At 45.1% G+C, this 15965-nt stretch overlaps 1 protein-coding gene across 14 annotated transcripts in view; it reads right to left on the reverse strand.

Moving 5' to 3' along the window:
* The window catches only part of MYCBP2 (MYC binding protein 2), a 399116-nt gene that overhangs the window by 277346 nt on the left and 105805 nt on the right, over positions 1 to 15965 (reverse strand). For all 14 annotated transcript variants that reach the window (XM_054011672.1, XM_054011602.1, XM_054011628.1 and 11 more), the window contains 2 exons: positions 6027 to 6231; positions 5273 to 5418 (listed from right to left, as the gene is read on the reverse strand). In XM_054011672.1, the coding sequence (XP_053867647.1) occupies positions 5273 to 5418; positions 6027 to 6231 (351 nt within the window). The remainder of the gene's footprint in view (positions 1 to 5272; positions 5419 to 6026; positions 6232 to 15965) is intronic.

A 15965-nucleotide genomic window follows, 5' to 3' on the forward strand; every position in this document is an offset into this window, starting at 1 on the left:
CACATGCACCGGTGCCGGAAGTTTTTCCCTCAGCAGTATCCGTAGGGGACCGGCTCTGGTGCCCTCTACAGTGGCGCCTGCATGGCACGGGATAAGGGGCACCGCTGGCTCCCCACAACCTCAGTTCCTTCTTGCCAGAAACTCCGAAAGTGGGGAAGGAGAGCGGGTCATGAACTAAACATGAGCAACACATCTCAAAGAACACCAGTTACGGAAAAGGTAACTTACTTTTCTTCAAGTGCTTGCTCATGTCCATTTCATAGTAGGGGACTCCCAAGCAATACCCCTGGAGGTGGGTAGGAGTTCACGGATGTTCACATTGCAACACATCTCTGCCGAACCCAGCGTCGTCCCTGGCCTGCTGAGTGATAGCATAATGAGCGGTGAACGTGTGAACAGAGGACCATGTTGTGGCTCTACAGATGTGTGCCCGGAAGGCCACCAAAGACGCCCGCACTCTCGTCGAGTGGACCCTGACGATCGGAAGTGGCAGAACCCCGCCAGGTTGTAACAGGTCCTTATGCATGAGGTAATCCAATTGGAAATCCTCTGCGAGGACACTGGGTGACCCTTCATCCTATCTGCTGTAGTGATGAAGAGTTGAGTCGATTTATGGAAAGGCTTGGTACGTTCTAAGTAGAAAGCCAAGGCCCTGCAGACGTCCAGGGCGTGAAGACACCTCTCTTCACTGGTCTTGTGCGGTTTGGGACAGAACACCATGAGGAAGATGTTCTGGTTCATATGGAAGGTGGAGACCACCTTTGGCAGGAAGACGACCTTTCATGACAGGTGGGAAAAGAGGCAGGAACTCGTGGCTCAAAGGGTGGGCCAGTGAGCCTAGAAAGGACCAAGTTAAGATCCTACTGCAGGACAGGAGCCTGTACATGCGGGAAGTGTCTCGCCTGTCATGATCCCCTCAGGAATCTGACATGTCATGGGAAAACACTGTCTGTCCTTGGATCGGCGGGTGAAAAGCAGAGATGGCCGTGTGATGCACTCTAATGGAAGACTGTGCCAGGCCCCAGTTCCTCAAATGAAGCAGGTAGTCCAGGACAACCTGTATGGATGAACGCGAGGGAGAGATGCCCCCTTCAGACGCCCAGCAGGAAAGCCTCATCCTGTTGGCCAGGTAAGTCAGTCTAGTTAAGGGCTTCCTACTTTCCCGGAGGACCTGTTGGATTCCTTTCGAACAGGTCCACTTCTCCTGGTTCAGCCACTCAGCATCCATGTCGAGAGGTGGAGGGACCCGAGGTTAGGGTGTAGGAGTTGACTGTGGTCCTGTGACAGTAGGTCCGGTCAGTTGGGCAGGGGCCAGGGAAGGGCCACTGACAGGCTCATGAGCGTGCTGAACCAGTGCTGGTGAGGCCATGTCGGGGCGATCAGGACTACCTGCGCCTTGTCTCTCTTGATCTTTGCCAGGGCCCTGCTGATGAGCGGAATTGGAGGGAATGCGTACATCAGGATTCGTGACCATGACAGGAGGAAGGCATTGGAGAGGGAGTCCTTGCTCAGACCTTGCAGAGAAAAAAAACTGGTGGCATTTCCTGTTCTGTCTGGTAGCGAACAGGTCCACTCAAAGGTGGAGAACTCCCCGAAAGATCATGCAGGCTACCTCTGGATGGAACGACCACTCATGGTGAGAGGCAAAGTCCCTGCTGAGCTGGTCCACCAGCGTATTCCTGACGCTGGAAAGTGGACAAGCTTCCAGGTGGATCTCGTGGCTCATGCAGAAGTCCCATAGATGGAGCTTCTCCTGACAGAGAGCCAATGAGGATGCTCCCCCTTGCTTGTTGATGTAGAACATCGAGGCTGTGTTGTCTGTCAGGACTCATACCACCTTGCCCGACAGGTGGGGCAATAAGACTCCGCACGCTAGCCGGACTGCTCGTAGCTCTTTGATGTTTATGTACAACCGCACTTCATCTGGGGACCACATCCCCTGAGACTGTAGGACGCCGATATGCGCCCCCCACCCAAGGTCTGAGGCGTCCAACACCAACTCAATGGAGTGGGGGGGGGTTGTCGAACAGAACCCCTTCCAGGGCTGTTCTGTGGTCGGCCCACCACCACAGCAAGCTAAGTATCACCTGGGGAATGGTAATGATCTTTTCCAGGGGGGTCTCGGGACAGGGAATAGACCGTCACCAGCCATTGTTGCAGGGGTCACATCCTGAGCCTGGCATGACGGACTACGTAAGCACATGCTGCCATGTGGCCCAGCAGGCGCAGACAGACCCTGGATACAGTCAGAGGGAATGCACAGACTTTTGCGATGAGGTTCGTCAACATGTGGTATTATTGGTGGTCATCTGGTGGAGATAGCAAGGAAAGAATAAATGCCTCATCTGGAGATAAAGATGCAGCAGTGGAGACTAGCAGTACTGGTTCCATATCTTCTTCCTCCTCGTACATCGATGGTGCTGCAGGACGAATGGGAGATGGTTGATATGAGGCGACCAATGGTGCTTGGCATCCCTGGTAGGGATTCGAGTGTGGCCACTGCCGGGCTTCATGGGTAGCAATACCAGGCCTCTGAAGCACAGTCATAAACTGGTGGATAGTGCAACCTGGGACGTGATTCCAGATTCTGATATGGAACGGAAGAAAATGAGGACTCTGTCTCTGAGAAGCCCTCAGATTTGGAAGATGGGGAAGTAGGGGGTGGGGGGAGAAGACCGCAAGTACTGGAGGACTGCATGTGGCAACAGAGCGGGTCTTTCTGGTAGCAGGAGCAAAGGTTCATCCGAGGGGAGGATGGTACCAACGGATCCAGTGCCTGGGAAGTGCTGGGAAGGGCACTCAATGCCAGTGATGGATGCTTCACCATCAGTTCTGCTGGTCCCGGATCTGAAGGCACCTGGGAGAGCATAGCCTCCTCCATCAAGAACTTCCGGAGGTGAAGTTCTTGAGCTTCCCATGTTCAGGGCATTAAGGATTTGCAGATAGCACAGCTGACTGCAATGTGGGCCCTGCCGAGGCAATATAGACAATGCTGGTGCCTGTCACTCATGGAGAATGAGTGCAGGCAAGAGGCACATTTCTTAAAGCCGGGAATGAACAGCACAGTCCCCAACGGGGAGGGAGTCCCCAACAGGGGAACAACTACACTAACTATATCTAAGGATAAAACAAGTATAGAACACAAACAGCTTAGCTAGAACTATGTACAAGAATGGATGAAAAGGCCACTCTTAGCTAGGCTAAGAGTGCAAAGGAACGGGGGTTCAGACTCAGGGAAGTGGAGAGGCATCGACCCACGCAGCCTATTATACCCTCGGCTGCGAGCATGAGGGGACATACGACACAGGTGCAGGTCAATGGACACTGCTAGGAAAACCTTCCGGATCTGGCATATGGCGCACATGCGCCCCCATGTTTGGAATCCATATAGGGGGACCATCACTCGAAGAAGCACAAGTGTTTACTGATTTTACTCCTATTAGGATCACAAAGACAACAAAGCTAAGTGGTGGAATCTAGTCTTCCTTGTGTATCAACAGAAGTGTTCACAGTATTCCAATAGCTTACTTATGCTCTGCAAAACCATCTTCAGAACTACGTACAATAAGTAAACAATCCATCTTCAGATTCAGACCACATGTAAATTTGCAGGACTGCCAGTTAGAAAAAATATATTCTTCATTGTAAACTAAGCAGAATCAATTAAAAAAACAGTACAAAAGTGGAACTCTACAGTGCCATTTCTACGAATTCAAGTTTCAGAATAAAGGATCCTAATGTGTCCATCTTTTTAAAACTGACAGTAGTCCAGACTACAAATTATGCCCTTCAGCAAGTAACAGGACAATCTCTCCTTCAGAAACGGGCAGCAAATAATTACAGTGCCACAACACTAGCACCCTCCAATGCTATTAGGGCATCACAAGTACACCTGATAACAGGTATCATGGGGCCTGCCTTTCCTGCTCAACTAATGCAGTAAAACACACACCTGGAACATTTCATATCTTTAAAAATCCCACTGTTATGCTATATATTTTAACACTGATTTCTGATTCTGAAGAAGCTAGAACTTGGTGAGATGAACACTGAGGAAAGAAAAGTAAAATTTCAAATATCTGAAGATGTTAGTTGTCACACATTAGAACCCCAAAAATTGGTCCTGGACTAAATCACCCAATTATTAACTCCATGTTGTATTAAGTTCTGAACGGGTACCTGAATAAACCATAGTAAGAGGAAGAAGTTGAGACTAGGAAAATCAACCATGCGATGACCTCTTCCAGCTAGAGGTTTACTCCCTATTGCAGAGGGGAGCTGTGGAACTAATCCCAGACCCCTTTCACGCAACAGGGTTCTACTCAAGCTACTTTCTAGTCCCCTCAAAAAATGGAGGATGGGGGCCGATATTGGATCTTCAACGCCTCAACTGTTCCATTTCCAAACGAAGATTCCGTATGGTCACTCTTGCAATAATCGTTCCCTTTCTTGGAAAATCAGGGAATACAATATTAAAAACATTTTCTATCATAATAAATCTAATCCGAAGTCATGGCCCCAAACTTTGTATTTAGATAAGTCATTTTTTTTTAAATTTATTCTTTCTGGCTTCAGCTCTTAAATATTAGTCTGGTTATACATAATATCACTTTCTTCCAAAGAGTTAATTATTTTTATATTTCTGCCATCTCCCACTTTCTCCAAAAATTTTGGGAGGAAAAGTTATTCAGTGCTGAGGGGACTGAACATCCCATGTTTTTATGTAAAATCCTGTTCCAATTTCTGACAACAGACCTCTGGCAATCCTCCCTTCTAGAGCTAATATGGAGGGAGAGGAACAGCCTGATGACACCAGCAGTGTCATCACAAGGGGAAGCGAAAGTTCAATGCATGTATCAAAACAGTGCCATCATGCAAGTCGAGAGATGAAGTTCAAATGTTAGGTCCAGTCACTACCTTTACTACAATACCAAGGAAAAAAGTCTAAGCAATAATTTACTCGTGGAAAAAAATTACTGCACTAAAACTGTCATGAAAGACCATAGCTCAGCAGTGTTACTGCAAAGGAAGAAAGAAATTCCATGAAATTAAGATAAACAATTTTACAACCAGAAAATCCAAATGCATACAAAAGTGATAGGATTGAACCCATTTCTTGACTAACTGCTATTTTTCCCTAGTTACAGTAGTATGTATGGGGACTGATTACAAACAAAGCCCACAATAAATTCTAAAAGGGAAGCTGGTTGTATTTTGTGACTAAAAGTTATACCACTGGCAAATGTCTGTTTATCAGTTTCATCCCACTTACCTAGTAGGAGATCTAAAGGTATCATCTCTTTCACAGCATCAAGAATTCCTCTTTGCCTTGCCTCTTGACCATCCAACTCTCTAGCACAGGCCTTGCAACAACCACATGCAGCACAGCCAGACTCACCAGAGCCACAGCCACATATTCTACAGAACACAAAGAGGTTTTATCCATAATCTACCAAGACAAGCAATATTACATAAAAATGTATTTTAAATACAGATGTAATAGAACAGATTGGACCAACATCTGTCAGTGATGATATAGGTTTATTTGGTTCTGCCTCTGTGCAAAGGGCTGGACTTGATGACCACTCGAGGGCCTTTCCAGCCCCACATTTCTATGGTTTTACAATAACCATTCATCTTCCATTTTATTAAAATAAATAAAAAAAAGTTATATCCAAAGCCAGGAATCCCGTACCTTAGATAGCAGCATTCAATGTCATTAGGCATACCAAATTACAGTTTGTTTATACTCTTTATACACTTTCCTCCTTTCTGCTTTTGTGAGAATTATTTTGAACATAAGAAATATTTTAAGTCACCTGTTACCTTTACTAAAATGTTTATCAAAACCATCACAAAAGTTAAATATATTCTTAGTTTTAAAAAATGGATAAGCAATATTTTCTTTAGATACAGTGCTATTTAAGACTGAAGTCTGAAGTGAAGTAAAGTGAACATCTATTTTGATTACATTCTGTAATCTACAATACTGTATGAAAGATATTTGTATGAATATATTTACTTACCCTCCAGGTACCCTGTCTGGACGCCCACTGCTAACACAGCTGGCTCCATAGCCTGTACAGTCCCCACACACAGTGCATACCATGCACTGCTCCAGCTTCCATTTATGCATGCCTGGAGGACACATCATGGACTTCTCGTCTTTTTCATCCAGTTCTTCTTCTAAGTCTTCATCCATTGCTGTTGCCATATTCTCAACTACAAAACCTATTGAAGAAGATATTGAAACACTTCAACAATTCACATCAGTTATGTTAAGATACATAGTGCTATAAGGAAAACGTTAAAATAATGGCAGGTCAGATGACAATTGGACCTTTTGATACATACAATTATATTAATTGTTACATATATATCAGTTTACAAAGTTAGGGACAGACTTTCAAAGGCTCAAATTTTACATATATAATTTTGGCAAGATAAGTGTACAAGTCAGGTACATGCAAAATTCCTTGGAAAATTTCATAGATTCATAGATTCATAGATTCTAGGACTGGAAGGGACCTCGAGAGGTCATCGAGTCCAGTCCCCTGCCCGCATGGCAGGACCAAATACTGCCTAGACCATCCCTAGTAGACATTTATCTAACCTACCCTTAAATATCTCCAGAGACGGAGATTCCACAACCTCCCTAGGCAATTTGTTCCAGTGTTTAACCACCCTGACAGTTAGGAACTTTTTCCTAATGTCCAATCTAGACCTCCCTTGCTGCAGTTTAAACCCATTGTTTCTGGTTCTATCCTTAGAGGCTAAGGTGAACAAGTTCTCTCCCTCCTCCTTATGACACCCTTTTATATACCTGAAAACTGCTATCATGTCCCCTCTCAGTCTTCTCTTTTCCAAACTAAACAAACCCAATTCTTTCAGCCTTCCTTCATAGGTCATGTTCTCAAGACCTTTAATCATTCTTGTTGCTCTTCTTTGGACCCTTTCCAGTTTCTCCACATCTTTTTTAAAATGCGGCGCCCAGAACTGGACACAATACTCCAGCTGAGGCCTAACCAGAGCAGAGTAGAGCGGAAGAATGACTTCTCGTGTCTTGCTCACAACACACCTGTTAATGCATCCCAGAATCATGTTTGCTTTTTTTGCAACAGCATCACACTGTTGACTCATTTGACCTAGAACTGTTTTAACGTTTCCCTAATAGCACAGCCATATGTAGAAAAATATGGAAAACAAGCACAAATCTAGTCTATCGTTTTGTTCTTATTTCTAATTCATTCTTTCTTGTTTTCTTTTTGTACTCATTTGTATTTTGATATATTTGTAATATACTGTGTAGTATATATTATATTTTACTTAAATATATATATATATCAAATATGTTAAAAGAACGTCAAGGTTTCAAAGTCACGGTCAAAAATTAAGAAATGTCAGAATTAAAGATGCCAATGCAACCGTAATTTGGTCATTTTGTGCACATAAATTATGACACAGTCTTTAAAAACGTGAGCACATACTATTTTTTCCACAGACGTTCTGCCTCATTCAGTGAGAGGATTCCCCACCTTCTCATCCCAGTCTCTCCATCTAGTTACCCCAGACTTCATCCTGTTGGACTCATCATCCCTATCAGTCTCCTTTCCCAGCCAGTCCCACGGTTGTCCTCGTCCAACTCCATCTTCCCAGCTCCCAATACCACTCTCCCTCACCTGGCTCCTTGCCCAACCAGCTCTAACATCATAGACCCCTTCTCACGCGGTTACTTATCTGATTTGTCTTCACCCTTCCCCATGTAACAGTCTCTGCTTCTCACCCTAAGGTTCCTTTTTCCATTCTACTCCTCCATTCTGGCCCAGCACCTCACCCCTTTGCATTTCAGTCATGCACTTCCTCCTCTGCATCTATGCTGCCTGAAAGCCAGCTGCAGGAGCACTGAAAGCACAGAAGAGACTGTCTCTCCCTGCTCTCAGTTCCCATGCCTGGAGCCACAATACCTGGAAGCAACAATTGCCGGGAACATCCTGCTCAGCCCCAGGATGAGGTGCAGCATGCCCAGTATAGATGAAATTTTTGACAAACTTAACTGCCAAACTAACAAATAGAGCTCATTGGAAAATAGATTCCCCCACCCCAAACAAAATCATAGCGTCCTGTGATATATTTTCTTAAAATAACCTCTTCAAATATAGGAACTACTTAAGAGCTTTGCTTCCCCAACCTCTCGATCATATGATAATGCCACTGAAACCCTATGCCTCTGCTGGCATAGAGATATTTTTTAAATTAATTATAAGAGTTGCCATTATAATTTGAAATACAACAGTGATCACTAAATATGTTAATTACAGACCGAAATGCCATACCAAAGGCACCTGATATTTGAAAGTGGCACAAAGTGAAATATATCAAAATGAACAGGAGTACTTGTGGCACCTTAGAGACTAACAAATTTATTAGAGCATAAGCTTTCGTGGGCTACCGCCCACTTCTTCGGATGCATATAGAATGGAACATATATTGAGGAGATATATACACACACACACACACACACATACAGAGAGCATGAACAGGTGGGAGTTGTCTTACCAACTCTGAGAGGCCAGTTAAGTAAGTGAAAAAAAACTTTTGAAGTGATAATCAGGATAGCCCAGTACAGTTAGTTTGATAAGAAGTGTGAGAATACTTACAAGGGGAGATAGATTCAACGTTTGTAAAGGCTCAGCCATTCCCAGTCCTTATTCAATCCTAAATTGATTGTATCTAGTTTGCACATCAATTCCAGCTCAGCAGTCTCTCATTGGAGTCTGTTTTTGAAGTTTCAGATGTCCTCGCTTACAGACAACCCCCCAAACCTGACACAAATACTCACCAGCAACCACACATCACTGAACAAAAAAGCACTAATGGTAGCTGCATGTATTTAATGGAGCTGAGGGCAAGTCCCAAGTCACTGAACAAAAACCCTGACCCAGGAACCTATCCTGACAAGGAACCTATCCTTGTAACAAAGCCCGATGCCAACTCTGTCCACATATCTATTCAAGTGACATCATCATAGGACCTAATCACATCAGCCATACCGTCAGTGGCTCGTTCACCTGCACATCTACCAATGTGATATATGTCATCGTGTGCCAGCAATGCCCCTCTGCCATGTACATTGGCCAAACTGGACAGTCTCTACACAAAAGAATTAATGGACACAATTCTGACATCAGGAATCATAATACTCAAAAACCAGTGGGAGAACACTTTAACCTGTCTGGTCATTCAACGACAGACCTGCGGGTGGCTATCTTACAACAGAAAAACTTCAAAAACAGACTCCAATGAGAGACTGATGGGCTGGAATGGATATGCAAACTAGATACAATCAACTTAGGATTGAATAAGGACTGGGAATGGCTGAGCCATTACAAACTTTGAATGTATCTCCCCTTGTAAGTATTCTCACACTTCTTATCAAACTAACTGTACTGGGCTATCCTGATTATCACTTCAAAAGTTTTTTTTCCCACTTACTTAATTGGCCTCTCAGAGTTGGTAAGACAATTCCCACCTGTTCATGCTCTCTGAATGTGTGTATATATATCTCCTCAATATATGTTCCATTCTATATGCATCCGAAGAAGTGGGCTGTAGCCCACAAAAGCTTATGCTCTAATAAATCTGTTAGTCTCTAAGGTGCCACAAGTACTCCTGTTCTTTTTGCGGATACAGACTAACATGGCTGCTACTCTGAAATATATCAAAATGGTATGTTCTGAAGTGTTTTGCATTTTTGAACATTTTCAATATAGAGTTCTGAAGAGAGAAAAGGGAAGTGGAAGAAAAATATTTTATCTTTTTCAAGGCTAAAGAAAAAGTATAGAAGGGGAAGAAGTTTAGGAATAGGAGGCTTAAGGATCAAATAGTGTTGGAAGAGAAGAAAAAAATTAAATAGTGTGGCAGGAACAGCAGATAATAAAAATAGTCAAAAAGAAAGGTAAAACGTGAAATGTGGTTGTAATACAGGGATGATACATGAAGAACTACAAACATGAGGAGAGAAATGGGGTCTATTATGAAACAGGTCATTCTATGCATTTTTTTTTTCATTCTTAATATTTGTAGTAGATCACTTCTAAAGAAGTCCTCTGGGTTAACTAATCCTTTCAGCTATATTTGTAAAATGTACTGTAAAATGTAAATACCCTCTTCGTAAATGTAAGTGGAAGGAATGAATCTAAGAACCAATAAATGCCTTGCTGCCACTGTTAAAAGAAAAGCATCTGACATATTTTATATTATGGCAATACACAGTTATCAAAAGGCAAAATGAAAACATATAATGAATTAGTTTAACAGAAGAATATTAACAACATCTGAAAGTCAACTATGTAGCAATACTAAGAGAGAAAGAGATAGACAACATTGAAGTGCTATGCCTCCTTGGCTTTTCATACTATAATATGCTCCAAATGTAAACTTACAATAGGAATAACAAAGTTACTTACCTCTAACTGGAGGTTCTTCGAGATGTGTGTGGTCTCTATCTGTATTCCACTGAGGATTACGTGCATACGCCCAGAGCTGGAGCTCTTGAAAGTAGGACTGTTCGGCAGTCTGCGCACGTGCTCTGTGCTGCCTCATGGTTTCACCCAAGGAGATAAAGGGCGCAGCGGCCGCCAGCGTCTCCAGTTCCTTCTATACCACAAATTTGTTGGCTCCACAGCAGAGAGGAAGGAGGGTGGGTTCAGAATACAGATATGGACCACACATCTCAAAGAGCCTCCAGTTACAGATAAATAACTTAGTTTTCTTCCTCGAGTGACAAAGAAGTGACTATTGTACTCTACTGAGGGTATGTGGGAGGATGCTGCAAGGAGACTGTGGAATGGAGGACTGTTGCTCCGAATGATGCATCTGTCGCAGAATCATACACTAGAGCATAGTGTGTGGAGAAGGTGTGTACCTAACTCCACATGGCCGCCATGCATGTGTCTGCGAGGGGCACATTGTGGAGTGCAGCTGTAGTTTCTACTTGTGCTCTCACAAAATGGGCCCAAATCCCTTCAGGTGGGGATCATCCCGATAACTGATAGCAACACGTAATGCACCCAGAAAGCCACTTGGAGAGTCTCTGGAAATGGCTTGCCCTTTGACTCTCTCCGATATGGCTACAAAAAGCCTAGAAGATTTCTGAAATGGCTTTGTCTGCTCAAGATAAAAGGCCAAAGACTGAACATCTTACGGGTGAAGCCTTCTTTCCCCATTAGAGGCGTGAGGCTTGGGGAAAAAGGTAGATAAAGGTATGGGTAGGAATTTGGGGTGAAGGCGTAAAGAGATCTTGTTTTTATGGAAAGTGGTGAAGGGAGGGGTCAGCCATCATGGCTCCCAGTTCACCAACCCTCTGATTGATGAAATGGTGACGAGATAAAGGACTGCTAGGAGGCAGGAGTCCATAGATTTGACAGGGTAGTCACCAACGAGGTGAAGACTAGGTTACAGTCACAATGGGGATAAATAGCCTGAATGGGAGGGTATTTTCATAAAAGGCCTTTCCAGACTCATACAGTTATGGGGTGGGTAAAACTGAATTGCTGTCCACTGGCAAGTGAAAAGCACTAATGGTAGCTGCATGTATTTAATGGAGCTGAGGGCAAGTCCCGAGTCCTTCAGATACAGGAAATATTCCCAGATTAGTGAGATGCCCACCATTTCAGGGACAAGACCCTGTTGTGTAGCTCAGGAGGTGAACTGCATCCATTTGGCTCGACACAAGCATCTTGTCTTTCCTGCTGCTTGAAAGGATTGCTCACACTGCCAAAGAACAGTGTCCATTCAAAAAGCAAGCCATCAGTTGAAGGGTATGCAGGTTATGGTGTCTTAGCCTGCCATTGTGTTGAGTCTCTAGCTCCGGGAATGTCCAAAGCATGAGTGGAGGTTGCTTCTACATGCAAAGGAGAATTGGCGAAGTCAGAAGGGGGCTATCAGGATAGCTGTTGCTTTCTCTGGTCTGATCTTGTGGATTACTCATGGTAGGAAGGGTAAGGGGGAGGAGGCATAGTTTGTGCAGTCCAACCAGTCGCCTGACTAGGGCGTCCCCCTGTGATTGGGCTCCAATTCCTCATCTTGAACAATACTGGGTGCATTTGGTGTTGTTGTGGGATACAAAAAGATACCTCATGGGGGTTCCAGTCAAAGATGTCCATGACTACAGAGTCATGCAATTCCCATTCATGGTCAGTTGCAAAGTTTCTGCTGAAGGCATTGACAATCACTTTCTGGGTGCCCAGTAGGTAGGCTACTATCAGAAGAATGTGGTGTTCGATGAACTATTCCTATAGGCGTATGGCTTCTGTACATAGCATTTGGATCTCATTTCCCCTTGCTTATTTATGTAGAAGAGCGTGGTGATGTTGTCTGACATGAGAAGAATGGGCCAGTCCTGGATGGATAGTAGGAACGCCAGGCACGCTTTAAGTATTGCCCAGAGTTCCAATATATTTATGACAAGTTTCAGAGTAACAGCCGTGTTAGTCTGTATCCGCAAAAAGAAGAACAGGAGTACTTGTGGCACCTTAGAGACTAACAAATTTATTAGAGCATAAGCTTTCGTGGACTACAGCCCACTTCTTCGGATGCATCCTGGCTTCCCATGGTGTCCATGTGTTTTGTGTCATGCAGTCATCCATGTGGGATGCATCTGTTATGATTGTAACGGCAGACGAGGACAAGAGAGAGGTAATTCCCGAGCAGACTTATAGTGGGTTCATCCACCACTGAAGTGAGGAGAGAACTTCTGGTGGCATGTGGAGCAGAGCGTTCATCGGCTGGTGCATGGGGGAATTAGACCCTCTGCAGCCAGAGTTTAAGGCCGTGCAGGTGTAAGCATGTAAACAGCATGACATATGTGCAGGCCGCCATGTGTCCCAAGAGAGAAAAGTAGATTTTGGCCGAAATCCAAAGGTTGGAGATCACCAAAGAAATTCGTTCCCTTATTGTCTAGAATGTTTCCTGTGGAAGGTACACTCGGGCAGAAGTCACATCTATGCGAGCTCCTATAAACTCCAGGAATTGGAGGTTGATTTCTCAACGTTGACACTGACCTCAGGGGAGAAAAGGAGTAGAAGCAATTGGGATGCTGATTCCTGGGCCGCTGCCTTGGACCGAGTTGCCCAGATAGGGGAAAATGAGGATCCTCTGACATCTGAGATGAGCTGCCACCACTGAGAAAACTTTCGTGAACACTCAGGGCCAGTGGCAAGTCCAAACAATAGGACCCTGTATTGAAGGTGTTGAGATACCACCTTGAACCTCAGGAACCTTTTGTGTCTTAAGTGTATATCGATATGGAAATAAGCGTCCTGCATATATAAATAAATATAAATATAAATTAATGGAGATATCCCATCTCCTAGAACTGGAAGGGACCTTGAAAGGTCATCATGTCCAGCCCCCTGCCTTCACTAGCAGGACCAAGTACTGATTTTGCCCCAGATCCCTAAGTGGCCCCCTCAAGGATTGAACTCTCAACCCTGGGTTTAGCAGGCCAACGCTCAAACCACTGGGCTATCCCGCCCCCTAAAGTTACAAACCACGGGCCTTTTTCAAGGGAGGGAACGATTATTGCAAGTGTGACCATACGGAATCTTAGTTTGGAAATGGAACAGTTGAGGCGTTGAAGATCCAATATCAGCCCCCATCCTCCATTTGGGGGGGGGGGAGGGTGACACGAGAAAGTAGCTTGAGTAGAACCCTGTTCCATGAAAGGGGTCTGAGATTCGTTCCACAGCTCCCCTCTGCAATAGGGAGTAAATCTCTAGTTGGAAGAAGTCATTGCATGGGTGTTGCATGCACGTGGACCGTGGAGGAGGGTAAGATGAAGGCATCACAGTAAACTCTATGACCTAGTCACCCTGGATAATATCTAGGACCCATTTGTCCATTGCTATTGCTTTCCATGACGCAGAAAGAGTTTGAGATGGACTCTGAAGGTGGTACACAGGATGGATATTGGTGTATGAAGTGTCTGACGTCTCTCTAAAAACACTCGAATACTGCTTATTTGACGATTGGGTGAATTGAGTAGATGACTGGCAGTCGACATAGGCAGATGTGGTCTGTGAACCTTACAGCACTTTTGAGAAGGCTCATAGGCGTGTTAATGGTATAGTTGTGAGACCCTGTAACAATGTGATTGGGGCAGGAGATAGAATTTCCTCTTGGTGCTGATGTATGAATACCCAGAGATCTTAAGAGTGGCTCTACAGTCCTTTAGGGAGTGGAGGAATTCATCCATCTTCTGACTGAAGAGGTGCAATCTGTCAAATGGGAGGGCTATAGTTTTCTGCATCTCCCTGGGGAAGCCAAAGATGAGGAGGGAATCCTGGTTACGCATGTCAATCCCCACTGCCAAGACACAGGAAGTTATGTCTGAGGAGTCCACTGTAGCATGGACCTGGTGAGTAACTTGCCCTCCTGCACAACTGCCTAGAACTATCCAATCTTGCAAAAGTAGATTGTCTGCAAACTCAGCCAATTGCCCATAGTTAATAAAATCATACTTAGCCCTGATGGCAAAGTAATTTGAAATATTAAATTGGAGTCCCTCCAAGGAGAAGACCTTTCTGCCCATGATATCTAGTCTCTTACCCTCTCTATCGGATGGGGTGAAGCAGGGCTGTTGTTGCTTGGAATGCTCAAAAGCCACCTGGATGACCAATAAGTTCAGGGGAGGATGAGAGAACAGGAACTCTGACCCTTTGGTGGGGATAGAATGCCTTTTTTCAACCCCTTTCGGGGAAGGTGCACACGTGGCTAGGGTTGGAGGATGGCCTCACTGATATCAGCGAGGGTGGCCCTACCAAAGTGTGTAAGATGTCAAGCAGCTGGTGTTGACTGTCTTGTATTTCCTCTAATAGGATCACCAGGGCATTGGCTATTCTCCGCAGCAATTCTTGGAACTTATGACAGTCATCTGGTGGAGAGGAGGGAATTGAAGAGGTAGCTGCATCTGGAGAAGATAAGGGATACCTCTCCAGATCCATTGGTACCATTGGAGTCTGGCTAACTGGTGCATCATCCGGTGCCATGTTGAAACGCCTACCTTATGATGGTTGTGGTGACGAAGGGAGGGAGGGAGTCCCAGATACCAATTCTGTGGGTGAGGCAAGGTGGGGAACTGCCACAGCGCTGTCGTAACCTTCCGGTAGTTGTGCTTCCAGAACAGGAGCGGTAGACCGTGTCAGACATCTGTATCGTCCGAATCAGAGGCGTCAGAAATCCTGCCAAATGCCGGTGCCGTAGGAAATGAAGGCGGCAGGAACGTATTCGGGGAAGGGTCCCTTCAACTTGGTGATCGGATCTGGGCCAGTGGAGACCGTAGTCCTTGCAGCACAAACACCACATGGGGATCTGAAGTGCTTCCATGTCCCCTGGGGGGTAGAGGGGAGGGAGTCAATGGTACCCGTTCCGCTGAAGAAGCCGGTAACAGGAACTGCATCTGTCTGGAGACAGACTGTTCCCAGGATGCCGGCGGGCCACAAGTGGTGGAGTCACAGGATCTATGATCAGCAAAGGTGGATCCAAAAATTGATGTGGTTGTTACTTGGTCTTGTGAGACTTGGAACACGTGGCTCCTTCGTGGACAGAACCCGTGGACAGTGCCGAAACCTTCTTAGACTTGGAGGAAGACGTACTGTCATGCTTATGCACATGCTTCCTTGGTTCATGGTTAGGCCCAGTGTGGGGTCCTTAGCACGGATACAAGTGGATCCCGATGGCAGGGGAAGCACTCTTCACCTGTTCAGGACAACGTACGGGGCGGTTCCCCAGCCAAAATCCGACGACAGTTCCATGGCAGTCTCCATAAGGTGTTTCCTGAGGTGGAGAGTTCAATTCTCTTGAGAACAGGCAGGAAAGGAGAGGCAGATACTGCACCTTGAGGTGATATGGGTTTCTCCCAAACTGATGGAAAATGAGTGAGGGCAGGAAGCACAGATTTTGAACTC

Source organism: Malaclemys terrapin, chromosome 1 (assembly GCF_027887155.1).
Source record: "Malaclemys terrapin pileata isolate rMalTer1 chromosome 1, rMalTer1.hap1, whole genome shotgun sequence".
Classification (NCBI taxonomy): domain Eukaryota; kingdom Metazoa; phylum Chordata; order Testudines; family Emydidae; genus Malaclemys; species Malaclemys terrapin.